General features: G+C 46.9%; 1 protein-coding gene across 1 annotated transcript; it reads right to left on the minus strand.

The window, feature by feature from the left end:
* Positions 1 to 5,706: 5,706 nt before the first annotated feature.
* On the minus strand, positions 5,707 to 23,078 carry eomesa (eomesodermin homolog a). Its single transcript, XM_066666940.1, has 7 exons — positions 23,053 to 23,078; positions 21,605 to 22,672; positions 19,985 to 20,139; positions 16,701 to 16,822; positions 9,255 to 9,413; positions 8,935 to 8,996; positions 5,707 to 8,250 (listed from the first exon to the last, which is right to left on the minus strand). Exons 2-7 carry the CDS (start codon positions 22,303 to 22,305, stop codon positions 7,467 to 7,469), a joined length of 1,983 nt encoding a protein of 660 aa, XP_066523037.1. The 5' UTR covers positions 22,306 to 22,672; positions 23,053 to 23,078; the 3' UTR covers positions 5,707 to 7,466.
* Positions 23,079 to 27,052: the final 3,974 nt, after the last annotated feature.

Genomic DNA, 27,052 nt, shown 5'->3' on the forward strand with positions numbered 1-27,052 from the left:
ATGTTGGACCAGGCCTGGCTCACACATTCATCCCTAAGGTGTTCTTTCAGGTGGAAGTCAGGACAGTCAAGTTCTTCCACTCTTTACGGACCTTGCTTTGTGCACTGCTGCAGAGTCTTGTTGGAACAGGAAGGGGCTGTCCCCAATTGTCCAATCTCTTGGTGCACTGAAGTATTAATAGTTCCTTGCATTGGAACTAATGGCGCTTTTCTACTACATGGAACCTATACACGACTCAACTCAGCTCAGTTCTGTTGCTTTTCCACTGGCCATATCTGGTACCTGGTCACTGGAAGCAGGTACTTTTTCAGGACCTGGTTGCTCTGGGTTCGAACCTTGCTGATTAGGCACGCTTGTAAAATGTCTAAAGTCACAGCAGCTTTCACATTTATTTTTACCAACTCCTGAAGAACAACTCCACACTATATTCACCCCTTCACCAAACTTTACACTTGGCAGAGTGCAGTCAGACAAGTACCACTCCCCTGGCAACAACCAAACCCAGCCAAATGGAGAAGTGTGATTCATCACTCCGGAAAACACATCTCCACTGCTCTACAGACCAATGGCAGTGTGCTTTACACCACTGCATCTGACACTTTGAAATGCACTTGTTGATGTAAGGCTTGGATACAGCTGCTTGTCTGTGGAAATCCATTACTTGAAGCTCTCTGTTCTTTACCTAATCTGAAAGCCACATGAAGGTTGGAGTTCTGTAGCAATTGACTCTTCAGAAAGTTGACAACTTGATCGCACTATGCCCCTCAGCACTTCATGCTGTTGTTTTATGTGGCCTACCAATTTGTGGCCGAGTTGCTGTCGTTCCTAGTCACGTCAACTTTGTTACAATACCACTGACAGTTGACTGTGGAATATTTAGTAGTAAGGAAATTTCACGACTGGATTTGTTGCACAGACGGCATGCTATCACGTTACCACACTTGAATTCTTTGTGCTCCTCAGAGTGATCCATTCTTTCAGGGATGTTTGTAGACCTGAGCAACGTCAGCAGTTAGTGCACTAATAAGTTGCAGATGTCTGTCTCTATAATATTACCAAGAGCTGCAGTGGTCACAGTGGTCAGTCTGAAGGGCAGAATGATGGTGGCATAAACCTGAATGGGATTTTATTGTTTAGCACAGCAGTACGATGAAATATAATTATGCCTCTGTATTTAGCCCATCTGTGGCAGGGGTTTTTTGCTTAAGGACATCTCAACTGTGGATGCTGAGGGAGGTGAAAGCTCTGTAAAACAACATTATAATGTACTGCTTTGTAACAGTATCAGGTTCAGTAACAACAACACATTTTACACAACTTACATATCACATATGTGTAAGCAACATAGAGCTGCAGTCTTACTCATCCAGAGAGGAGTGCTGTTACACTGACTCTCACTCTCTCTCTTTCTCTGTTTCTCTCTCTCTGTTTGTCTCTCTCTCTCTCTCTCTCTCTAGTTTACATCAGAGGCATGTAGAAGACTGTATTGATTACTGGAGCTCATGGATGAACTCGTTGTGTGCGTGTGTGTGTGTGTGTGTTAACCTCTCGGAGTGTATCGACTTTGTTGTAGAAGCTGAGGAGCTGCTGTCACTAGCCCATGTTTCTCACTAAACGAGCAGGAAATCATTACCATCTGCAGAGAGACCAGCAGGCCTCACACAGTGTGTGTGTGTGTGTGTGTGTGTGTGCGCATGTGTGTGTGTGTGTGTGTGTAGGGCTGGTTTATGATGCAGTTAACACACTGATCCCACACTGTGTCCAGATCTGTCTCATTTTCAGGTCTGAAGCTAATTCGATTCTTCACTGCTTTCTCTCTTCTGTTTCATTAAGTGCATTAAACCCAGGGGGCAGCAGTATCAGCTCTACAGCTTTCTGACCTCCATCCTGCACTCATAGGTGGCAGACTGTGAAAGTTAATGCGTGGATCTGGAGCCCACCCGCCCACACACTGTGAAACCCCACCCAGTCAGTTTTCTGAGCACTGCCTGAGTCAGAAAACACGGGATAAAACGAGCCGTTCTGATTCTGCTCTGACGTCAAGTTCAGAGACTTTAGAATTGCCCCGCCACCTCATTGCTGTGCGCTTGGGGTCAGGGTGAACAGCGAGCAGCTCATTATCATTTAAAGGAACAGGTGCTGAAAGCGGGCGATATTTGGTATTCTATAGCAGTGGTCCTCAGAGATCGTAGCTGAGCCATGTATTAGCTCCAGTCCCAAAAGGATTCATGGCAAAAAGGACGTCTCATCAAGTGCACTCCTCGTTGGATCTCAGTATGTCCCACCCACAGGGAGGGTGCACCTGTGCTTATAATGGTGGTCCCAAGTCAATAGGAATGGGATGGATGCATCCGCAATGGCATCTGGTGTAAAACCCTGGAGGAAGCACCCAATAGGCGGAAGAGTAGAAGTGTTTCCAACTCTGTTCAAAAGATGAACTCTAGTGGAATGTACCCCCTGTGAAAGTCTGTGGTTTCAATGTTGTGGCTGATGAATGTAGGTTATAAAGTGAAGATCCTCCTGTGGATTTAAAAGTGCATCAAGTATCGAGAGGGAGCGAGGGAGGGAGGGATGTATGGATGAACAGATGGATAGACAGGCAGACTGCTCTTTTAAGGCTGATGCACTTGATACTCACTCACTTTAACCCTTTCCCCCTGATACCCATCTCTATCTGCCTTTCCTCTCCTCCCCCACATTGTCCCATTCCCTTCCTCTCTCTCTCTCTCTCTCTCTCTCTCTCTCTCTCAGGAGCGAGGGAGGCCAGTTCCATCAGGAGCGAGGCATCATTAGAAGGTGTTAATTGGAGTTAGTCAGAGTCTTCGCTTTCTGTCAAGCATCTGACAACAGAATTCATTAGACTTAAAAATACCAGACGTGGGGTCTGCTCGGGGGGCTTCACTGACGAGCAGCAGCTTTAAATAAAACCAGGTTCAAACCTCGCTGAGTCTGAACCGGCCCGAGGCCCTGCTACTTTAATTTACTTTAATCTAAATAAATCTTAAGTTGATTAATTTCAGTAATTTTGTTCAAAAAGTGAAACGTGTATATTATACTCATTCATTACACACAGACTGATATACCTCAAGTGTTTATTTCTTTTAATTTGGTGATTATAACTGACAACTAATAAAAACCCCAAATTCAGTGTCTCAGAAAATTAGAATATTGTGAAAAGGTTCAATATTGAAGAGACCTGGTGCCACACTCTAATCAGCTCATAATTAACTCAAAACACCTGCAAAGACCTTTAAATGGTCTCTCAGTGTATTTCTGTAGGCTCCATAATCATGGGGAAGAATGCTGACTGACAGTTGTACAAAAGAAGACCACTGACACCTTACACAAGCGGGGCAACACACAAATGGTCATTGCTAAAGAGGCTGGCTGTCCACAGAAAAATATGTGGTAGAAAAAAGTGTACAAGCAATAGGTATAACCGCACCCAGGAGATTACTGTGAAACAAAACCCATTCAAAAATGTGGGGGAGATTCACAAAGACTGGACTGCAGCTGGAGTCAGTCCTTCAAGAACCACCACGCACAGACGTATGCAAGACATGGGTTTCAGCGTCGCATTCCTTGTGTGAAGCCACTCTTGAACAAGAGACAGAAGCGTCTCACCCCTGGGCTAAAGGCAAAAAGGACTGGACTGCTGCTGAGTGGGGCACAGTTATGTTCTCTGATGAAAGTAAATTTAGCATTTCCTTTAGAAATCAAGGTCCCAGAGTCTGGAGGAAGAGAGGAGAGGCACAGAATCCACGTTGCTTGAGGTCCAATGTTTCCACAGTCAGTGATGGTTTGGGTTGCCATGTCATCTGCTGGTGTTGGTCCACTGTGTTTTCTGAGGGCCAAGGTCAACACTACCGTCTACCAGGAAGTTTTAGAGCACTTCATGCTGCTGACCAACTTTATGGAGATGTAGATTTCATTTTCCAACAGGACTTGGCACCTGCACACCGTAACAAAGCTACCAGTACCTGGTTTAAGGTCCATGGTATCTCTACCTCTCCTGACCTTAACTCCATAGATAATCTATGGCGTATTGTGAAGAGGAAGATGCAATACTCCAGACCCAACAATACAGAAGGGCTGAAGGCCACTATCAGAGCAACCTGGGCTCTCATATAACACCTGAGCAGTGCCACAGACTGATCCACTCCATGCCACGCCACATTGCTGCAGTAATTCAGGCAAAAGTAGCCCCAACTAAGTACTGAGTGCTGTACATGCTCATATTTTCATGTTCATACTTTTCAGTTGCCCAGCATTTTTTTCCAAAAATCCTTTATTTTTGTATTGATCTTTAGTAATATTCTAATTTTCTAAGATACTGAATTTGGGGATTTCATTAGTTGTCAGTTATAATCATCAAATTAAAAGAAATAAACACTTGAAATATATCAGTCTGTGTGTAATGAATGAGTGTAATATACAAGTTGAACCTTTTGAACGGAATTGCTGAAATAAATCAACTTTTTCATGATATTCTAATTTTATGACCAGCACCTGTATGTATGTGTGTGTGTGTGTGTGTGTGTGTATATATATATATATATATATATATATATATATATATATATATATATAGTCACTCATTCATATACATAATCATTTATTCATAAAATTAGCCTTATATTCACTCACTCACACTAATGCACTCACTCAGTGTGGGCTGAAACTGTGAAGTAAATGTAATTAGGAAGGTAAATGTATTTTTTCTTTTGTCACTAACATGGGCCAGGGGAGCAGTTGGGGGTGAGGAGTCTAGCTTAAGGGCACTTTCACTGTGGATGTTGAGGGAGGAGAAAGGACTCCTTCACCCCCCATCCCCACCCCCACTCCCCAAACTGAACTGGTGACCTTCCAGTCCATTGACCACTTCTCTAACCATTCACTCTCTCTCACACACACACACACAAGTGCACTCAGTGTGGGTTTAAACTGTGAAAGTGGTTGTTTTGTGTGGAGACATTGTGTCCGGACGCTGAGGGACAGACCGTTGGTTGTTTACCTTTTAAAGGAGATGAAGGTATTTTTGAAAAAGTGCTTGCGTTTACAGCAGTATTTACATCCATTTTATTATTTTATTAAAGCGTCTGGTGAGGAACGGAGCATCGTGGAGTTTGGCGACTGATGATGGCGGACTGGATGACACCCCCAGGGATGCTCTTATGTCATTTAAGTTTTTACAGCCAGAATAAAATACACAGTAAAAGTCCCAGTCTAATGGGACGATTTGAGCTGATCTGTGATAGCGACGCATCTGTAGCTCACACTAATTTCTTTTAGTTGAGGGTGTATTTCTGGGTTCAGCATAAAGACAGTGATTAAGCTGAGCCTTTCTGCGTTGGAAGGAGGGATACCGAAATAACACAGCTTTATAAAGAAAGACAGAGGGAGGAGTTTATGAAAAGCACGTTTTTTTATTTCACATCTGATACCAGTGCCATGTGAACGGTTTTTACAGGATACATCACCAGCTAAAGTGCACGAATACTGTACAACAGGGACTTAAATAAGAGAAACAAACCACACTCAGTTCATCATAGATTTATAGCATATCATATATATTAAAAAATTAAAACCTGCAGAACGCTCTTAAAAACATAAACCTCCCTCCCTCCCCCCCACTTCCAAACAAACTAAACCAAACACCCCGCCCCACCCCACCCCACCCACCCTAATACTTTACAACAGAACCGCGACACCTAATAAGAGCTCCTCGCTTTGGCACCTGCAGCTTCAACCAGATTAAAGAGAGAGTACATATCCCCTCGGCAAAGACGGGTCCAATCAGGTTTAAAACAAGAGAGCGAGACTGAGAAGGGCAGAGAGATTGGGGCAGGAGATGGAGAAAGGAAAGAAAGGGTGATGGGAAGGACACAGAAGAGAGATGGTGAGAGAGAGAAAGGTTTAATGCATTGGACCGGTGGGATTAAGGGCTGGTGTAAAAGGCATGGCCTTAACGGGGGAGTTTAATACTCAGTGCTTAAAAAAATTAAGATGAAAAGAGATCAAAAGGACCCATCACCCCAATCTCTCTATCCCCTTTGTGCCCCACTCTCCCTCCCCATCCCCTCTCAAAAGGGACCCATCATTCACCAAATCAGCATCAGATAGGTGCCGCCTCCAATATTAAATAATAACAAAAAGTGAGGGGTCTGAGCAGGGAGACAGATGGAGAGAGACAGTGAGACACAGAGAGAGAGAGAGAGAGAGAGAGAGAGAGAGAGAGAGAGAGAGAGAGAGAGAGAGAGAGAGAGAGAGAGAGAGAGTCAAATGCAAAAGATATCAATGATTTTGTTGATTTTCAAAGTTTAAAAAAAAAAAAAAAAAAACCCCGTAAATGTCCTCCAGAGAAAGTACACAGAGCACTGCCCAACTGACGACCTGCAGCACATGCCCCGTACGTTAAAGACCATCAGGAGAGTGTTCTCTGTGGAGGAGGCATTAACTTGCTATCACCCTGAGAAATCAACAAAAGCATGTCACTTGGCCAAAGAGTGTGAAGATTTCACAAGAGGATTTCTCACTTTAGCCAGATAACTTAAGCCCAACGTCTGACCTCAAGAGTTTTCTGTGCTTGAGGTGCACTTCTAATTTTTGTGAAATACTCAGTAAGGGGCACCTCTGTACATTTCACATACAGCTAGGCCAAAGAGTGGCCTTATTTACCCTGAAGTCAAGCCTAAATTCTGAACAACTGGCCCAAAGTCACATTTCCAATACAGGCAACTTAGACCGAGTTTAAACCTCAGCCTAAAGTAAAGGTTTCACTGCAGGCAAGTTTGGCCCAAAGTCAAGCCTGTACTTCAAGCAACTTTAGCCCAAATTTGAGCCTCTACCTTGAAGGAGTCTGGCTCAAAACAGAGGCGCAGAGGCAAATTTAGCCAAATTTTGAGCAAATCCGGCTCAATATTGAGGCACCAATCCAGCCCATTTTAGCCCAAAGTCAAGCCTCCAGTTTGAGCACCTCTGTCTCAAGGTAGAGGTGCCATTTCAGGCAGTTTTGAGTCAAAATTGAGCCTCCATGACAGGAAAATTTAGGCCAAATTTGAACAGCCAGTTTGAACAAATCTGGCCCAAAACAGAGTGCCCACTTCAGGCAACTTAAGCCCAAATTTGAACAGATCTGGCCCAAAACAGAGTGCCTACTTCAGGCAACTTAAGCCCAAATTTGAACCACATTTTTGGGCAAAATTTGCCCAAATTTGAGACACCACTTCAGACAGCTTAGTCACCAATTCAACTGCAACTTTAGCCCAATGTAAAGCCTCCAGTTTGAGCAACTCTTGACTCAAAGCAGAGGCCCCACTTCAGGTAACATTAGCCTGACCTCTAGCCTTCAGCCAGAAAGTTAGACTTGGGCTTGAGTTATGAGTCTAAACCGGTGACGCCCCCCAATAGGTGGTGCCTGAATCTTCTGCTTGACTCTATTAATGCTTGGGGAGTGGGTGGAGTTTCTAGGGGCTGGTGTAGAAGGCGTAGTAGCCCAGGCCTTTAGGGTGGTGCTCCTTGCTGAATTCGTCAGTGCTGAGGTCCTCGCATTTTATGCTTGGTGAGGCGTCTGCACTGGAGCCCGTGGGAGACAGACGTCGCCTTTTGCAGACCATAGCGTAGTCAGCTGAGTCCAGGGGTTTGGGGTCGAGGCCCCAGGCCCCGGTGGAGCCCCCCATAGAGCCTGTGGACCCTGCTGACCCCTCATCCTGCAGCTTCTCTTTAGAGAGGAGAGGGTCATCTGTGGGGAAGGTGGGAGGACTGGGCCTGGGGGACCAGGGCAGACCTGTTGTCATCTTCCTGGGGTAACTGGAGCTGCGCCCAGTTCCCCAGCCTGCAGTCGCCATGGAGGCAAAGGAGTCGGAGGGGTAGTAACTAAGAGCATGGGGACTCTGGAGGGGAAGGGGTTTGATGCCGTAGGGCAGCAGGCCAGATGTGGAGTACTCGGACTCGTAAGACAGGTCTAGTTTGGCTGCGGCACTGCCCTGCTGGACGAACCAGCGTCCTGCGGCGGAGGCGGCGGAGACGGCCGGGTCATCAGCGCCTTGGGGGGACAGTAGGCCACTGGTCTGAGGGACCGCCCTCTCACCCCCACCTCCGTACAGGCGGTGGTTCTGAGGGAGGTTGTTGACAAACTGGTCCTGGAAGAATGGCTGCATGGCATAACGGGCTCCAGGGACAATCTGGTGAGAACGAGGAGAGTCTGTGGGAGACGGCGTCAAACGGTCACTCTCAGGGGCAGTGTACATGCTGAGAGAGAGAGAGAGAGAGAGAGAGAGAGAGAGAGAGGTTATTATATAGGATAACCCAGTAAACGTATTATTCACTTTAAAATTACAAAATATGAAATTAGGCAATTTTTATTCCGTTAAATAAATAAACAATCTAACCTCCCTATGTTCCTGATCTCTAACACTGATCCCCACCTGTAACCCGTCTAAACCCACACTCACATGTACTTTTGGACACAGTATTATCCCAAGAACAGAACAATTCCATCACAGTCTTCTGCAGCGCTTTTCTCTGATGGAGCTCAGAACAAATGCAGTGACCAATAAATCGACGCTGTCACACTGTGTGAAAATCTCAGGACGAATGAACCAATAGGAGCTCTCCAAAATTACTCTTAATAAAACCTATTTATATCAATTATCTCCTTTAAAGTTAGAGCTAGGGGTGAGGGGTAGGTTTAGTGGTAGGGGTAGTGTTAGGGCTACACGTTTTTGATTGGACAGCGACAAAAGTCTCCTCACCTGTTTATTATGATGTTATTTTTGTAAATTATTTAATTAAAGTTGAATAAAATGATGAAAGGGAGAATGTGTCCGTTTTGAATTCTACAAAAAAACTCTTTAAAACTGGGACGAGAGAGAGAGAGAGAGAGAGAGAGAGAGAGAGAGAGAGAGAGAGAGAACTGAGCATTGATACACTTACGAGTCATAATTATCTCTGAAGCCTTTGGCGAAGGGATTGTGGTCGATCTTCAACTGTGTGATCTACAAACAGAGAGTCCTTCATTAGAGACTTGGGGTGGGGGAGAGAAGAGAGAGAGAGAGAGAGAGAGAGAGAGAGAAGAGAGAGGGTTGTGGGGAGAAAGTGAGAGAGAGAGAGAGAGAGAGCAAACATGAGGGGGAGAATGTGAGAAGAGAGAGAGAGAGAGAGAGAGAGAGAGAGAGAGAGAGAGAGAGAGAGAGAGAGAGAGTAGAGAGAGAAAGCAGAAGGAAGAGGAGGTGGTCAGTGGTGTTTGTGCTTACGTCTGTGTTCTGGTAAGCGGTCACTGCGATGAACTGGTTTTCTGGGAAGGTGAAAGTCTGGGTCTTGGCCTCAGCGCTCATGTCTTCCACTCCGTCCTCGCTCACCTCCACAATGTGCAGCCGGGGCTGGTACTTATGGAGCGACTGCAGGACGATCATCTGCAGGACAGGGGGGGACACGAACCATAAAGACCTCCTTAACAACCGCTCGTGTACACACACACACACACACACACACACACACCTGACAAATATGCAGAATCATGCAAGTACACAAACAAACACACATTCTGCTGGTAAATTCAAAATCTGCTGAACAACTTACAGTCACACACACACACACACTTGTTTTTGTGTACTATGCAGAGTACAAATGCACCCTTACATTCTCTGGAGGCACTAACCCTAACACACACCTCCACCTTAAAATTTAACGACAGAATTTGTGGGGACTTGCTATTTGTCCCCATTTGGAAAATGGGTCCCCGTAGTGTGATAAATATAGGACCAAACACATAGACACAAACCTGGACTGGACTGGACCTGAGGGTGTGTCCTCATGTGATACATCCACAACAACACAGACAGACGGACCCATGCGCGTGTGTGTGTGTGGTGGGGGTTGAGGACCATGTCCTATTGGATGTCTTTTGTGTCCCCTGTATGTTGTGTCCCAACTCCCTGATTAGAGGAAAAGGAGAAGTGCTGTAAGACCCCTAGTGCTCCTTCCTCTTTTGTGTAGGAATGATTTCACCTGCTCAGAAGACTGACCCAATCAGTTTGGAGGTCTCCACACACACACAGACTACCTATACAAAAAAATGCCTCACCACTTACTGAAACAAACACACACACACACAGCTGGCATGTGTGCAAAGGAAAATCTGCACACACACATGCACCTAGTGTGTGCAAAACTGCAGGACTACTTACAGAAACACGCACACTGCTGGTAACTGCTGCAGACACTAACACTCGGATCTGAGGTGTCAAACCACCACGAAACGACCAGAGACATGAGTGTTAAAAACACACATACACTGTATACACACACACACTCCATATTGTTTCAGTCCTTTAGAAACCCCAGCCCCATGACTGTGGCCCTGTAGCTGTAACAGCAGTCCTAATAAAGCTGGCCCGGGACCTCATCACCTCCTCACCGCCGGCCACCACTGACCCACTACACTGTGCTCTGCTCCTCACAGGGTTAACTGTGTTAGAACAGTGGTGGCGGGAATCCCTGGATCTCCAGCAATGTTCAGTGCTTCTGCTCTCAGAAGACCAACACAGAAAAGATGAGGAGCTGCTTCTTCACACAAGCCACCTGGGCTCTGAACTCTGAATATACACACACACACACAACGGACCAACGCCCGTACTGATCTCTCACACTGACGCTCGGACTGATCTCTCACACTGACGCTCGGACTGATCTCTCACACTGACGCTCGGACTGATCTCTCACACTGACGCTTGGACCGATCTCTCACACTGACGCTCGGACCAACACTCGGACTGATCTCTCACACTGACGCTCGGACTGATCTCTCACACTGACGCTCGGACTGATCTCTCACACTGACGCTCGGACTGATCTCTCACACTGACGCTCGGACCGATCTCTCACACTGACGCTCGGACCGATCTCTCACACTGACGCTCGGACCGATCTCTCACACTGACGCTCGGACCGATCTCTCACACTGACGCTCGGACCGATCTCTCACACTGACGCTCGGACCGATCTCTCACACTGACGCTCGGACCGATCTCTCACACTGACGCTCGGACCGATCTCTCACACTGACGCTCGGACCGATCTCTCACACTGACGCTCGGACCGATCTCTCACACTGACGCTCGGACCAACACTCGGACCGATCTCTCACACTGACGCTCGGACCGATCTCTCACACTGACGCTCGGACCGATCTCTCACACTGACGCTCGGACCGATCTCTCACACTGACGCTCGGACCGATCTCTCACACTGCCGCTCGGACCGATCTCTCACACTGCCGCTCGGACCGATCTCTCACACTGACGCTCGGACCAACACTCGGACTGATCTCTCACACTGACGCTCGGACCGATCTCTCACACTGCCGCTCGGACCGATCTCTCACACTGACGCTCGGACCAACACTCGGACTGATCTCTCACACTGACGCTCGGACTGATCTCTCACACTGACGCTCGGACCGATCTCTCACACTGACGCTCGGACCAACACTCGGACTGATCTCTCATACTGACGCTCGGACTGATCTCTCACACTGACGCTCGGACCAACACTCGGACTGATCTCTCACACTGACGCTTGGACCAACACTCGGACTGATCTCTCACACTGACGCTTGGACCAACACTCGGACTGATCTCTCACACTGACGCTCGGACTGATCTCTCACACTGACGCTCGGACCAACACTCGGACTGATCTCTCACACTGACGCTCGGACTGATCTCTCACACTGACGCTCGGACTGATCTCTCACACTGACGCTTGGACCAACACTCGGACTGATCTCTCACACTGATGCTTGGACCAACACTCGGACTGATCTCTCACACTGACGCTCGGACTGATCTCTCACACTGACGCTCGGACTGATCTCTCACACTGACGCTCGGACTGATCTCTCACACTGACGCTTGGACTGATCTCTCACACTGACGCTCGGACTGATCTCTCACACTGACGCTCGGACTGACGCTCGGACTGACGCTCGGACTGATCTCTCACACTGACTTAGACTAATACTCGGCCTGATCTCTCACACTGACGATCGGACCAAGGCTCGGACTGATCTCTCACACTGACGCTCTTAGACTAATGCTCGGCCTGATCTCTCACACTGATGCTCGGACCAACACTCGGACTGATCTCTCACACTGACGCTCGGACCAACACTCTGACTGATCTCTCACACTGACGCTCGGACCAACACTCGGACTGATCTCTCACACTGAGGTTCTGAGACTAATGCTCGGCCTGATCTCTCACACTAACGTTCTTAGACCAACGCTCGGACTGATCTCTCACACTGATGCTCGGATCAACACTCGGCCTGATCTCTCACACTGACGTTCTTAGACCAACGCTCAGACTGATCTCTCACACTGACGTTCTTAGACTAACGCTCGGACTGATCTCTCACACTGACGCTCGGACCAACGCTCGGACTGATCTCTAACACTGACGCTCGGACCAACGCTCGGACTGATCTCTCACACTGACGCTCGGACCAACGCTCGGACTGATCTCTCACACTGACGCTCGGACCAACGCTCGGACTGATCTCTCACACTGACGTTCTTAGACTAACGCTCGGACTGATCTCTCACACTGACGTTCTTAGACAAACGCTCGGACTGATCTCTCACACTGACGTTCTTAGACTAACGCTCAGACTGATCTCTCACACTGACGTTCTTAGACTAACGCTCGGACTGATCTCTCACACTGACGTTCTTAGACTAACGCTCGGACTGATCTCTCACACTGACGTTCTTAGACTAACGCTCGGACTGATCTCTCACACTGACGTTCTTAGACTAACGCTCGGACTGATCTCTCACACTGATGCTCGGACCAACGCTCGGACTGATCTCTCACACTGATGCTCGGACCAACGCTCGGCCTGATCTCTCACACTGACGTTCTTAGACTAACGCTCGGACTGATCTCTCACACTGACATTCTTAGACTAACGCTCGGCCTGATCTCTCACACTGACGTTCTTAGACTAACGCTCGGACTGATCTCTCACACTGACGTTCTTAGACTAACGCTCGGACTGATCTCTCACACTGACGTTCTTAGACTAACGCTCGGACTGATCTCTCACACTGACGTTCTTAGACTAACGCTCGGACTGATCTCTCACACTGACGTTCTTAGACTAACGCTCGGACTGATCTCTCACACTGACGTTCTTAGACTAACGCTCGGACTGATCTCTCACACTGACGTTCTTAGACTAACGCTCGGACTGATCTCTCACACTGACGTTCTTAGACTAACGCTCGGACTGATCTCTCACACTGACGTTCTTAGACTAACGCTCGGACTGATCTCTCACACTGACGTTCTTAGACTAACGCTCGGACTGATCTCTCACACTGACGTTCTTAGACTAACGCTCGGACTGATCTCTCACACTGACGTTCTTAGACTAACGCTCGGACTAATCTCTCACACTGACGTTCTTAGACTAACGCTCGGACTGATCTCTCACACTGACATTCTTAGACTAACGCTCGGACTGATCTCTCACACTGACGTTCTTAGACTAACGCTCGGACTGATCTCTCACAGTGATGTTCTTAGACTAATGCTCGGACTGGCTCAGACTGACATTCTCGGACATCCTGCACATTCCTGGTCACTGTATTATAATAGTATCTGTTTATTTAAAATGCACACAGACATTCAATCCAACTACACACACACCACATCAGCTCTACTCAACACACACCAGCTCTACACAACACACACCGCATCAGCTCTATATAACACACACACACACACACTCCATGAGCTCTAATTTATATACACACTGCATCAGCTCCACTCGGAAAAATAAAAGGGGCTAGGCAAGGTTCCTTGAGCGATGTCACAGAAGAACAATTTTAGTTTGATAGGTTTAATTTGGTCAATAACCTTAAGACAGAGGGATGGAGTTTTAAACCTTTAAAAAGCTCTTCACACTCACACGCCTCTCAAACACGGTTCTTTACTGAAACAAACTAAGTTCTTCCATGGCATTGCACAAAGAACCATTTGTAGCACCTTTATTTTTAAGACTGTACTTTACAACACACACACATACTTTCTCAATCAGCTCACCCCCACCCACCCCCACTTCTGGCTGAAAGGCCATTGCCGTGTAGCTCTAACACCAGTCCTGATGAAGTGCTTTGAAAATCTGGTCTGAGACTTCACCACCTCTTTACTGCCACTACAGTTTGCTTACCACGCCAACCCCCCACAACTATTCCCTCCAAACTCATCACTAATCTGGGACTCGCCATGTCACCGGACCGCCAACTTCCTGATTGCCCCGTTTGCTGACGACACTGCTGTGGTGGGTATCAGATGATGATGAGGAGATCAAACACCCAGAGAGCTGGTGCCAAGACAATTATCTCCTCCTTAACATCAGCCAGATGGAGAAGCTGAGAGTGGACTGCAAAAACAAGCAGGAGTGGAGTACATTGAGGGAGCCAAGGTGGAATGAGAGGACAGCAACTAGTTCCTTGGAGTTTACAACTGTGGTGAAGAAGGCACAGCATCATCTCCACCACCTCAGACATCCCTCCGAGGTCCAGGAGAACTATCACACCTGCATCATTCAAAGCTTCCTCACAGAGAACAACATGGTGAGTGTGGCCTGGGATCAGCACCGGGCAGAGGGTGGAGAGGTCAGCTGAGTGCATCCCTCAGACCCAGATTTCTGACTTGAAGAACATCTACAACAGTCACCATGTCCTAGACCACGTCCGGGAGAGTGAAGGACCTCAGTCTCTTCTCTGCTGAGCTCAGGAACGCAAGTACAGAGAGGATGAGGAGGAGCTTCATTCTACAAGCTGCCTGAGCTCTGAAACCTGGACTGTAAACAGGGACTACCTTCAAAATACATACACACCATCAGCTCTAAGATACACACATCTATTTCATCAGTTATACACATACAGTATCACCACCAAACAACATACAGTACATCAGCTCCACACACACACATAGGTTAAATGCTGAGGTCAAATTTCATAGTACCGATCATAAACCATGTTATTTACTCACTCACCCCCCCATCAGCACCACACAACTACAAACACACACTCATATAGGCAGTCACAAACTCCAGCTTCACTCTGAACCCTGGTGTGCCACAGGGCTCTGTGCTCAGCCCTTTGTATTTCTCCCCATTTTCACATATGCACAGATCCAACATCATTATCAACTTTGCAGACGACACCACAGTCTTCGGCAACATCTGAGACAATGATGAATCAGCCAAGAGGGAGGAGATCCAACACCTGGCAGTGTGGTGCTCCTCCAACCACCTCTCCATCCACACACAGATGACCACAGAGCTGACTGTGCAATACCAGAACACCAGGGTCCACACACACACCCTCCTGTCTACAGTTACAGGGCAGAGGGCAGCATGCCGCCAGCTTGAGCTTTCTGGGTTTTCTTTCTTGAACCCTCAAACCTTTTTTTTTTTTTGTCAGGAAGATGCAGCCTCTCACAAACATCACACTGCTGCACCATTCAGAGAGTCCTGACTGATCGACTGTGTGATTGTGTGGTATGGCACCTCCACCCTGGCTGACAGGAAGGCCTTGCAAAGAGCAGTGAAGACCACACGTTGCTTCACTGGCGCCCAGCTCCCTGCTCTGAGACTTTACCCACAATGCTGTCTACACAGAGCATGTAGCGTCATCAGGGGTTCTTCCCACCCCAGACACGAGCTTTAATTCCTCTGGGCCTCCGCAGCAGTACCGGTCGGCTCAGGACTACCTTTGGCCCATGGTCCCAAACCCACACTATCCCCCATTGTCTGAATTAATACTCACACCACTTACTTACGAGTGCCAGTACACAACACAAAATTCTGTCTGTATATTATCAATATATAAAATAACTATTCGCATCCTTACAAATATTTACTGAAAGTGATGTGTATATTGATTACGTATTGTATTTATAATGTATATTTATTAATCATCAATATAAACTGTATTCAAACACACACATGCACACTTCTGATTTGGCCCAGTGATACTTTCGCAGCTCTGATGCTAATTGCATTTTCTCAACTTATCTATGTAATGTGCAGAAACAATTAATTAATATATACACACATCTTTAGTAATTTTTGACCATATCCATATTAATATCCATATCTCTGTACCCATCTCTACATCTATATCTGTAACAGTCAGTGACTCCCACAGTACCCAAAAATACTCATTTTTATTTCCATGCAGCACCACAGCCTCTTACTGTGAAAACCATATCAAAGGAAAGAATTAGGTCCTGCACTGCACTAAAATTTAAAATAAAGGTGTTCTTGAGTGGTTAGTGCTTTAATGATTAAAGTCTTTAATGGTTAAATGAAAATAACCCACATGGGTTTGATGGTGTCTCTGCTTGAGCTCTGTGGCTGAAACTGTGACCCCGAGCTGGGTACATGTTTTCGTTCTTTTTCTTATCACTTTCCTTTGTGTTAATTTCAGCTTCAGAAGTATATTCTTTATATTTAAAAGAACTGTGAACAGGTTAAATGACTTTCATCTCATTGGACTGTGTCTGTTTAATCGTCACAGACTGAATCTCTCTAGGATGCTCCCGCTGCTCCTCAGAGTAAGAGTGTGTTTGTAAAGACTCGCCCGAGTCAAGGTAACGGACACGTTGACTGGAAGTGTGTGTACCTGGGTGTTGTTGTTGTTGGCGCCCTTGTTGTTGGTGAGTTTGAGTTTACTGAAGGAGATCTCCTGCCGCATCCAGTGAGCTCCTGTGTTCGGAGACTCCGGGTGAACATACATCTTGTTCCCTGCAAGAAAAAACAACAGGAAAATTAAGATTTTTAATTTAGGCGCAAAAACAACCACCCAAACAAACTAATTTAACACAAATACAAATGCAAAAAATATCTGAAACCTCCAACTCTCACTGTTAGTACAATATAAATCTATGAAATTAAGAAAAAGGGGCTCATGTTGGGCTCAGGTTCTGTTAAAAAAATTAATAATAAGAAAACAGTGTGGGACAAAATGGACAGAAACAATATGAGAATGAAACTAAAGCCTACATTTGGAGGGATGTAAAAAGTAAAGGGGTGGACTACACAAATATATACATACGAATTTATCTTGGGGGAAAAAAAATCACAAGAAAACATGAAGACATGTGAATCAAAAGCATCTAAATTGTGGAAGTGTGGAAGACAATGTTTAATTAACTGCGCAAAATGTACATGTAAATTAGCCACACAATTCATGATTCGTTTTAATTTTAAAATGAAAATATTAATTTCTGTGTAAAAAGTAAAAAAAAATAATTCATAAGGAATTAAAGAATAAATTTAGCAAAATCAAGAACAGATTAGAATCTAAAGCCTAGACTTTTATTATAAAATTGTGGACTAGACTGGAAAACGGGTCATTACGTCATAAAACAAATACGTAACAAACGATTTAAAATTGAAATAGAACTTCAGAATCAGTGGGAAAATTAGCCAAAGTCCTGGACGAAATGGGGGAAAAAACAACAATCATAAGACTTTAATTGGTCTAAAATGGTCCCTAAACCCTCCACATTTTTTCAGAAAACGTAGGAGTAAACGCGAAAAAAGCTAAAAAATATATAATGCATAGAATAGCCCTAAATCATGATGTAAACAAAAAGTGATGAATACAATAGAATCCAAACAAAAGGCCTCTTTAGACGCTGCGTGACCACAGGGATGGGGTAAATGCTCTGAGAGGTTCAGGGTTTTATTATAAACAGATTAAACTAAAACCTTCAAAATTTGGCAAAAAAAAACAAGTGCCCTTTTTTCCTTTTTTTCTGTCCAACAGGAGACATGATAATTTAATAATTAAAAGCCCTGAAATGATACATTAAAGAGATTTCACACGTTCGGCCCACGCGGGTTCAGACTCTGCGCGAGAAATGACCAAGAAATAATGAATCATTTCTTTCTGAATCTGAATAATAATCCTTCAGGACTCCGGTAAACACGGAGCTTCGTGTTGTGTTCGGTGCCGAGGGCGACACAGCGGGTAGAGCCGGCGCTAACGTGAGGCGAGGCGGCTCCTTTTATATTTGAGGGGGAAAATATACGGCATTACTCTTTGAATTAAACCGTTTTAAATGGTTAGTTGACGGCTTGAAAAGAATGATTCGTTTCGAAATAATTTTATTTCTTTTTTAGTGAATTAAACTGACATTATTTATTTATTTTCCATCTGTTGTATTTGATTTGTCTGTGTTTTTGTTTTATTGCACACGTTTATTTCCACGATTTATTTTTTTTTTTTTTCATTTTATTTGTTTCTTTTTTTAATTTGCCGTTTATATAAATTACTGTAAACTCAGCGCGGACCGTTAAGAATTACTTTTTTAAACCAATTCGCTTTTCTAACCAACGCCTCTGTGACACTCCACATTCCTGTCAGACTCCAACTTTTCTCGCGGCTTTTTCACACCTCACCTCAAGCGAGATCAAAATATAATAAAAACGGTGGCCAAATTACGCTTTACGATATTATAAAATACATTAATGATAATTTAAAAAAAAAGCCACGCGAAAACGCAAAGTGAAAACTACAAAGAGAGATGAGGTCTGTATCTAAAACGTTTCTGGAAGAGCCGCCGGAGCTCGTGCAGCTTCACTTTGTGTCGGTTTCGTTTTAAAACGCTTTTGTTTTAGGCGTCAAAATGAAAACAAGCTCAAATACAACATTGTAAAGAAGATATTTAACACATTCTCAGTCTCGGTTCCCGCGGCGGGACTTCCGGTTTGATTGTGCTGGATAATGACTTCATTCTTTAAGGATGAATTTAAAGAATACATTTTTATAAATTCTTAAAAAAAAAAAAACGAAAGACATTTTTTTCGGTTTATATTTAAATGACGGCGATGAGCGCGCGGAGGTGTTTGTGTTGCAGGAAGAAAGGGGGTGAAATAACGAAGCGCGCGCCTTCTCTCTCTTAGTCTCTCGGCTTTTAAACGCACTTTCGTCTTCACACGAAACCCCACACAACCGAACAAACACACACACACACACACACACACACACAAAGCCTTGAAAGAAGAAAAAAAAAAAACATCACACCCCTGCACGCGCTATTCTGTGCTGCTGCGCGCGGCTTTTGGAAAGCGTTCAAACGGTCACGTTTTCAGCTTTTTTTTTTCTCCAAAACGAGAACAGCGCGCTGAAAGTGTGAGATCTGCACGACTTCAGGCGCGCGCAACGTCACCTGCAAAAGTTTGGAGCCCCTGGTCAAACTGTGGGCATAGTTCTGAACCCACACACGGCTGAAGTGCGCAGACCAAGGCGCGCGGCAGAGGCCCGTCTCCTGGACACGGTTTAATGACGATGCTATATTTTCGTTTTTTATTCATTATTTAACCCTTCAGCCGATTGACCTGTTAACACAATGACACACATCGAGCTTTAGAACCTGTGCCCAGTAATATGCTCAAGACAGGCATCTTTCTCTCTCTGTGTGTGTGTGTGTGTGTGTGTGTGTGTGTAATACCAGAGTGTTTGCGTATATAACAGTGTATAATGTGAATATCTTTGAATATGTGTGTGTGTGTGTATAGAGTATTATGTAGATGTGTGTGTAAGTGTTTTCATGTATTGTTGGGTGTAAAAGTATGTGTGTTTATACACACACACACACACACACACACATACACACATACAGGAATGAGACTGTATACAGACACGTGTGTAAATGTAAATATATCTGTGATTTGGTTTAAATGTGTTTTAAATGTGTGTGTGTGTGTGTGTGTGTGTGTGTATAGAGTGTGTATACAGAGTGTGTATATAAATGTGTTATAGAGTGTGTGTATACAGAGTGTGTGTATGTGACTGTCAGTGTTTGTGAGAGATTCTCTGGATGTGTATACATCTATGTAAGTGTGTGTTTATAACCGCAAATGTGTGTGTGTGTGTTGGGGGGGGGGGGGGGTTCTCACCTTGCATGTTGTTGTCCGCTTTGCCGCACGTGACCCACTTGCCCCCCTGGAAGCGCCAGTGGTTGGGGTCCGCGAGCACCACCTCCACGAAGACGTTGTAGTGCGCGGTGAGGCTGAGGCCGGTGATGTTGAAGCTCAGGAACGGGAACATGCGCCTGAGCGCGCGCCGGAGGAGAGAGGGGAGGGGGGGGGGGGCAAAAAGGAATAAATAGAGACACCATGAGTACCACTTTAAAGCCCGAGGTCTGAGCAGTGTCTACAGAGGAGTGGGGGTCCAGCCCCTTACAGCACACACACACATATATATGTGTGTGTGTGTGTGTGTGAAGCCTGAGTTGTGCTGCATGCTGTTGTTGTAGATGTGGTTTAATGCGGTGATGAGACGCGTGTACGACAAACAAACAAAGAAAACACAATGCTCCCCAAAACGCAGAAACGAAAAGTGCACTCAGGCGCGCGCTCGACCCGCAGCGGTTTTCGTTTAAAGTGAATTCTCGTTTTCTCTCGTGTTTCTGCAGGCGTTATCTCGAGAAGTGTGTGCGTGCATCACACCACATTAATGAATGTGTTCCCTTCAACATTCGCATAATAATAATATTAATAATAATAACAATAACAACAACAAATTGCAATAATTTTCACCTATTGAATGTAACACAATTAGCTTCCGTTTCACATGTACTCGTTTCAGGGGATTCGTTTCTGTACGCGGTATTTCTAACAGTGATTTCGTTTACGCTCGCACAACTACAACAGTAATAATAATAATAATAATAATAATTATTATTATTATTATTAATCATAACAAGCACAGAATTGTAAAAACAGACAAGGTACTGACAATGTAAGAGTAAGAGGCGGAGGAACAAACAACAAACAAATTCACATCAACTGAGGATTAAAAACGAATTCTTCAGAAACGAAAGAAACAAAGACCCTCTCGACGCTCGTGGGGGGGGGGGGGGGGGGGCACACAGAACACGACAGCCGCTCGTTCTAGGGGCAGAGGCGACAGGGAATGATCGGGACACTGGAACACAGTTCCTCCGTCCACCGGCTCTCCCCGGCCTCGTCCTGCACACATCCTCTGGCCTGACCCTAAGAGCTCCCCCACACTCTCCTGTCCTGAGCTGGACAGAGACAAGGCCTGACCACCGCACTGCTACTGCCTAAACCCTAGACCTGAGCTTAAACCCTAAAGCTGACCCCTAAACCTGAGTCCTAAACCCCGTGTCTAAATCCTAGACCCGAGTCTAATCCTGGGCCTAAACCTGAACTTAAACCTGAACTTAGACCCCTAATTTGAACCTAAACTGAAACCATGGACTTAAAACCTAAACCTGAGACAAAGCCCGAGCTTAAACTGGAGCCTGAGCTTAAACCCTAGTCCTGAACACAACCTGAGCCTAAACCCATACCCAAGAGGAACCCTGCGCCTGAAACACGTTAGAGTCACATTCCTAACGACCACCCGGGACACTCCCGTTTACTGAACGCTTTTTAAACAAAAACGCACACACCCCTCTCGGGACAGCTCTGGCCCTAGGTCCACTGTCCATCCTCTTTAGTGTGTGTGTGTGTGTGTGTGTGTCAGTGCGCCGGCGCGCGCGCCCTCCTCACCTGCCCTGCTTGGTGATGATCATCTCGGTTTGGTGCCGGTGAAACTTGAGCCACAGCGGCCGGTTACAGAGGTAGACCTGTGCGCGCTGCGCTCCGGGGTACGGCGGGTAGAGGCAAGCGGGACCCTGCGCGTGCGCGAACTGGTAGCCGGCGGGCGCGTGCGGCTGCGCGAACTGTCCGCGCGCGGCGCACACGGAGGAGGCGAAGCCGTGCGGCGGCAGGGGCACGGCGCCGTAATGCAGCGAGGTGGTGGACGAGGAGGAAGAGGAGGACGAGGACGACGAGGAGGAAGAGGTGTAGCGGGACTGCGCGCTCCCGGGGCCCCCGTAACACGCGCCACCCTGCGCGCCGCCGCCGTACGGGAAGAGCGCGCAGCTGACCGGGTCCTGCGCGCCGAAGTAGAGCAGCTCCTCCGCGCCGTAGCGCCTCAACGGCAGCGTCTCCGGCCCCGCGTCCTGCTCGTGCACCGCGTCCCCGGAGCTACCTGAGCTCGCCGCGGTGGGGGGCGGGCTCTTGGCGTTCTGTTCGCCGTCCCCGGACCCTCCTACGCCGGCGCACTTCTTGGCGCTGTCCGCTTCTTCTGGACTGGCCGAGGCGCTGTCCGAGGAGGATAAGGGGGGGTAGAAGGGTTTGGGCAGGGGCAGGGGCAGGGGCACCGGACCTCCACCTGCCCCACCGGCCACGAGGCTCTCCAACTGCATCGCTACAAGCGCTCAACCGTCAGCTCCAGCAGCTCCACCACTGGCGACACCCCGTTACGCGCGCGGGACACCTGCTTCACTCCCTCACACTCCTTCACTCTTACACCTCTTTCCTTCTTCTCCACGTCTTCCCTCTCTCTCTTTTTCTCTCTGTCGCGGGAGGAAAAAGGGAAGGAGAACACTGCTCTGTTAAACTAGGGGCTCTACCGCGTCTCTCTGGAACCTGAGCTCGCGCCGGCTCCCGGACAGTCTCGCGCTCTGAGGCTCGTGTCAAGTTTGGAGACACAGAGAAAAAGGGGGCGTTTATAAAGCCGCGCGCCGACTCCGTGAGGGGGAGGGGCTTCGAAGAGGTCACCGCCTCTCTCAGCTGCTAGAGATAGAGAGAGAGAGAGAGAGAGAGAGAGAGAGAGAGAGAGAGTAAATAAAGGATCACTTCATATGTCGTTTTAAAGTTACACTCGGGAAAAATGATTGACGCTAGATTGTTTAACCAAAGGAGGTCACGGTTTTACACACACACACACACAGAGAGAGAGAGAGAGATACTCTCTCTGTCTCATACACACAAACGAACTCTCTCTGTCTCTCTCTCTCTCTCTCTCTCTCTCTCTCTCTCTATCTCTCTCTCTGTCTCTCTCTCTCTCTCTCTCTCGGAAGGCCTCACACCGTCCAAACCCACAGCAGACGCGAGCGCCACGCCAGGACAGCGGAGACCATGTCCCCAGTTGGTCCGCACCGTCCACTCACCTCCAGCAGCGGCCTGCTGTGCTCCGGCATCCAGAGGCGCGTGCGCGTGACGGGGTTAAGGTGTAAGACACACCGGCTGTGTCCCAGGTCTCCCTGGTGCCTCTGTAGTGTGCACTTCTAAGTTCATCCCCTTATTCCTGGGTCACGTGCAGAGCACTATTTGGTTTTCAATGACCTCTCACTCTCTGTCTGTATCTCTTTGTCTCACTCTCTCAGTATCTCTCTCTCTCTCTCTCTCTCACTGAGTATCTCTCTCTGTCTCACTCTCTCAGTATCAATCTCTCTCTCTCTCTCTGAGTATATCTGTCCCACTCTCACTTTCTCTCTCAGTATCTGTATCTCTCTCTCTCCCTCTCTCTCTCTCTCCCTCTCTCTCTCCCTCTCTCTCTCTCTCCCTCTCTCTCTCTCTCTCTCTCTCTCTGCACCTGATCTCGTAAGCATCCCCAGCACGTGCAGCAGTATCTCACCGGTTCACGCAAGTGACCCCGCCCTCTTAAAAAAAAGGGACCCGGAGAGTAATTAATAAATAAATACATAAAATTGCACAAATAATTAACAATAATAAACACATAACGCATTTCTTCCTTAAAGCAGGGAATAACGAAAATAGAAATAAAAACAAATAAAAGCGCAAAATAAAAATATAAAACATTCAGCTCAATTCAGTGTGTGACGCGCGTTTTAAACGAGGGGTATATATTTAACGGATTAATATGCTGTTTGCGTCATTTCAACAGAAGCAAGAGACAGTGAGAGAGAGACCAAAACAAAAGCGAGAAATATAAACTAACAATAACTAAAACAAAACGATCATAAATAAAAACAATAATAAAGTAATAAATCTGCGGGGGGATTTTTTGCTTGTTTTTTCTTTTGTTTGTTTTTTTCTTTTGTTTGTTTTTTTCTTTTGTTTGTTTTTTGTTTGTTTTTGTTTGTTTGGTTGTTGTCTTTTTGTTTCTTTTAATTATGACGTTAAAAACTAAATAATTAACGTTTCCTTCAAAGGAGCTGAGAGTGACACGGAAAAAAACGGTAAAATTATAGAATGAAAAAATAGGTTTAAAAAATACAAATGATTGTATTATCCCCATAACATTTTTAATTGAAATTACTGAGCGGTTCACATTTATAGAGCACCCAACGCACAGAGAAAACAGGGTGATGATGAAGATGAAGACCGTGATCAGCGAGAGACCACAGAACCGTTTAAACGTGATTTGGGGAATTTAAAAAAATAATGAAAACAAAAAATCTACTCGTGTCAGAAAAGCGCCTTCGGTTCCGCGCGGAGAGCAGGGAGAGGAGTCAACACTTGACCCGAGCCTGTCCTCAAGGTGAAGAGCAGTGGGACGCTGGGATTAGGAGATCTGGCTAACCCAGAAATCCAGTTTAGTGGAGTTTAGGTTTTCATTTCTGCGTTGGTAAAAATCCTGTCAGGCAACTGAGAATGACCCCAACCGCGACCACTACCACCCTCACCAGCAACGGCTACAAATACCACAGGGGGTTCCACAAAGCAGGGCTTCTCCGTTAGACAGCTAACTTAAACCCGCATTTAAAGGCTGTCCAACGGCAATGCCTCTCAGCTCTGTTCCTATTTGGGCTTAAGTTATCCGGTTAAACTGAGAAATCCCGCTTAGCAGAACACAGAACCCAGAGCGAGGCGCAGATCCGAAGAGAAAGACGAATTCTGAGCGAATCTGAAGAATTAAAATCACACTCAGAGTTTTCGTGGTATCTGACCAGCCTTAAAATATAGAATTAATTATTATCAACAAAACCCTGAGAACATTTCAGAGACAGACCCTCTAAAATCCGTCTTGTTTTTAATTACGGTGAAAGTGCTTCTCTGATCCGAACCCCTTCTCCCTCAGAGCTGCGCTTACAGCTCCAACTACCGGCGGAGAAAGGAGTTACAGCCAGAATTCATCACTCAAAAGTATCTCACTGTCCACTTCCCCTGCTCCACAATCAGAGACTGGAGTCCTTTTGTGGCTCTGCATACTTTGTTAGCCCCCTTTCCCCCTGTTCTTAGCGCTCAGGACCCCCACAGAGCAGGTGTGATGTGGTGGTGGATCATTCTCAGCGCTGCAGTGACACTGACGTGGTGGTGGTGTGTTAGTGTGCGTTGTGGTGGTGTAGAGTGGATCAGACACAGCAGCGCTGCTGGAGTTTTTAAACCCCTCAGTGTCTGGACTGAGAACAGTCCACCGACCAAAAACATCCAGCCGACAGCATCCTGTGAGTGGCATCCTGTGTGCAGAGTCCTGTAGGCGGCCTTAAGTGAGTGGTGTCCTGTAGGTGAAGTCTTTTTGGGCAGTGTTCTGTAGGTGAAATCTGTAGGCAGTGTCCTGTGGGTGAAGTCAGTGGGCAGTGTCCTGTAGGTGAAGTCTTGTGGGCAGTGTCCTGTGGGTGAAGTCTGTGGGCAGTGTCCTATAGGTGAAGTTTTGTGGGCAGTGTCTGGTGGGTGAAGTTTGTGGGCAGTGTCCGGTGGATGAAGTCTGTGGGCAGTGTCCTGTGGGTGAAGTCTTGTGGGTAGTGTCCTGTGGGTGAAGTCTTGTGGGCAGTGTCCTGTAGGTGAAGTCTTGGAGGCAGTGTCATGTGGGTGAAGTCTGTGGGCAGTGTCCTGTGGGTGAACTCTTGTGGGCAGTGTCATGTGGGTGAAGTCTGTGGGCAGTGTCCTGTAGGTGAAGTCTTGTGGGCAGTGTCCTGTGGGTGAAGTCTGTGGGCAGTGTCCTATAGGTGAAGTCTTGTGGGCAGTGTCCGGTGGGTGAAGTCTGTGGGCAGTGTCCTGTGGGCAGTGTCCTGTGGGTGAAGTCTTGTTGGCAGTGTCCTGTGGGCAGTGTCCGGTGGGTGAAGTCTGTGGGCAGTGTCCTGTGGGCAGTGTCCTGTGGGTGAAGTCTGTGGGCAGTGTCCTGTAGGTGAAGTCTTGTGGGCAGTGTCCTGTGGGTGAAGTCTTGTGGGCAGTGTCATGTGGGTGAAGTCTGTGGGCAGTGTCCTGTAGGTGAAGTCTTGTAGGCAGTGTCCTGTGGATGAAGTCTGTGGGCAGTGTCCTGTGGGTGAAGTCTGTGGGCAGTGTCCTGTGGGTGAAGTCTTGTGGGCAGTGTCCTGTGGGTGAAGTCTGTGGGCAGTGTCCTGTAGGTGAAGTCTTGTAGGCAGTGTCCTGTGGATGAAGTCTGTGGGCAGTGTCCTGTGGGTGAAGTCTGTGGGCAGTGTCCTGTGGTTGAAGTCTTGTGGGCAGTGTCCTGTGGGTGAAGTCTTGTGGGCAGTGTCCTGTGGGTGAAGTCTGTGGGCAGTGTCCTGTGGGTGAAGTCTGTGGGCAGTGTCCTGTAGGTGAAGTCTTGTGGGCAGTGTCCTGTGGATGAAGTCTGTGGGCAGTGTCCTGTGGGTGAAGTCTGTGGGCAGTGTCCTGTGGGTGACGTCTGTGGGCAGTGTCCTGTGGGTGAAGTCTTGTGGGCAGTGTCCTGTGGGTGAAGTCTTGTGGGCAGTGTCCTGTAGGTGAAGTCTTGTGGGCAGTGTCCTGTGGGTGAAGTCTTGTGGGCAGTGTCATGTGGGTGAAGTCTGTGGGCAGTGTCCTGTAGGTGAAGTCTTGTAAGCAGTGTCCTGTGGATGAAGTCTTGTAGGCAGTGTCCTGTGGGTGAAGTCTTGTGGGCAGTGTCCTGTGGGTGAAGTCTTGTGGGCAGTGTCCTGTGGGTGAAGTATGTAGGCAGTGTCCTTTGAGCAAGAAAATCCACAGGTGGAGCCCAGAGAATAATCTGACTTAAACAATGCTATAACCACATTTTGAAACTTATAAATTCCATATAAATTATAAAGATGTATTTTGTTTTTAAATGTGTGTTTAAGTTGGTGCACATTTTTGTGTGTGTGTGTGTGTGAGAGAGAGAGAGAGAGAGAGAGAGAGAGAGAGAGGGGAGAGCTGGGGGATGATTATGCATTCTCACCTGACAGTGCACGGTCCCGAGTGTCATGTAGATTTTTAGAGTGTGAGATTCTCCAA

This window comes from Hoplias malabaricus, chromosome 4 (assembly GCF_029633855.1).
Source record: "Hoplias malabaricus isolate fHopMal1 chromosome 4, fHopMal1.hap1, whole genome shotgun sequence".
Lineage (NCBI taxonomy): Eukaryota > Metazoa > Chordata > Actinopteri > Characiformes > Erythrinidae > Hoplias > Hoplias malabaricus.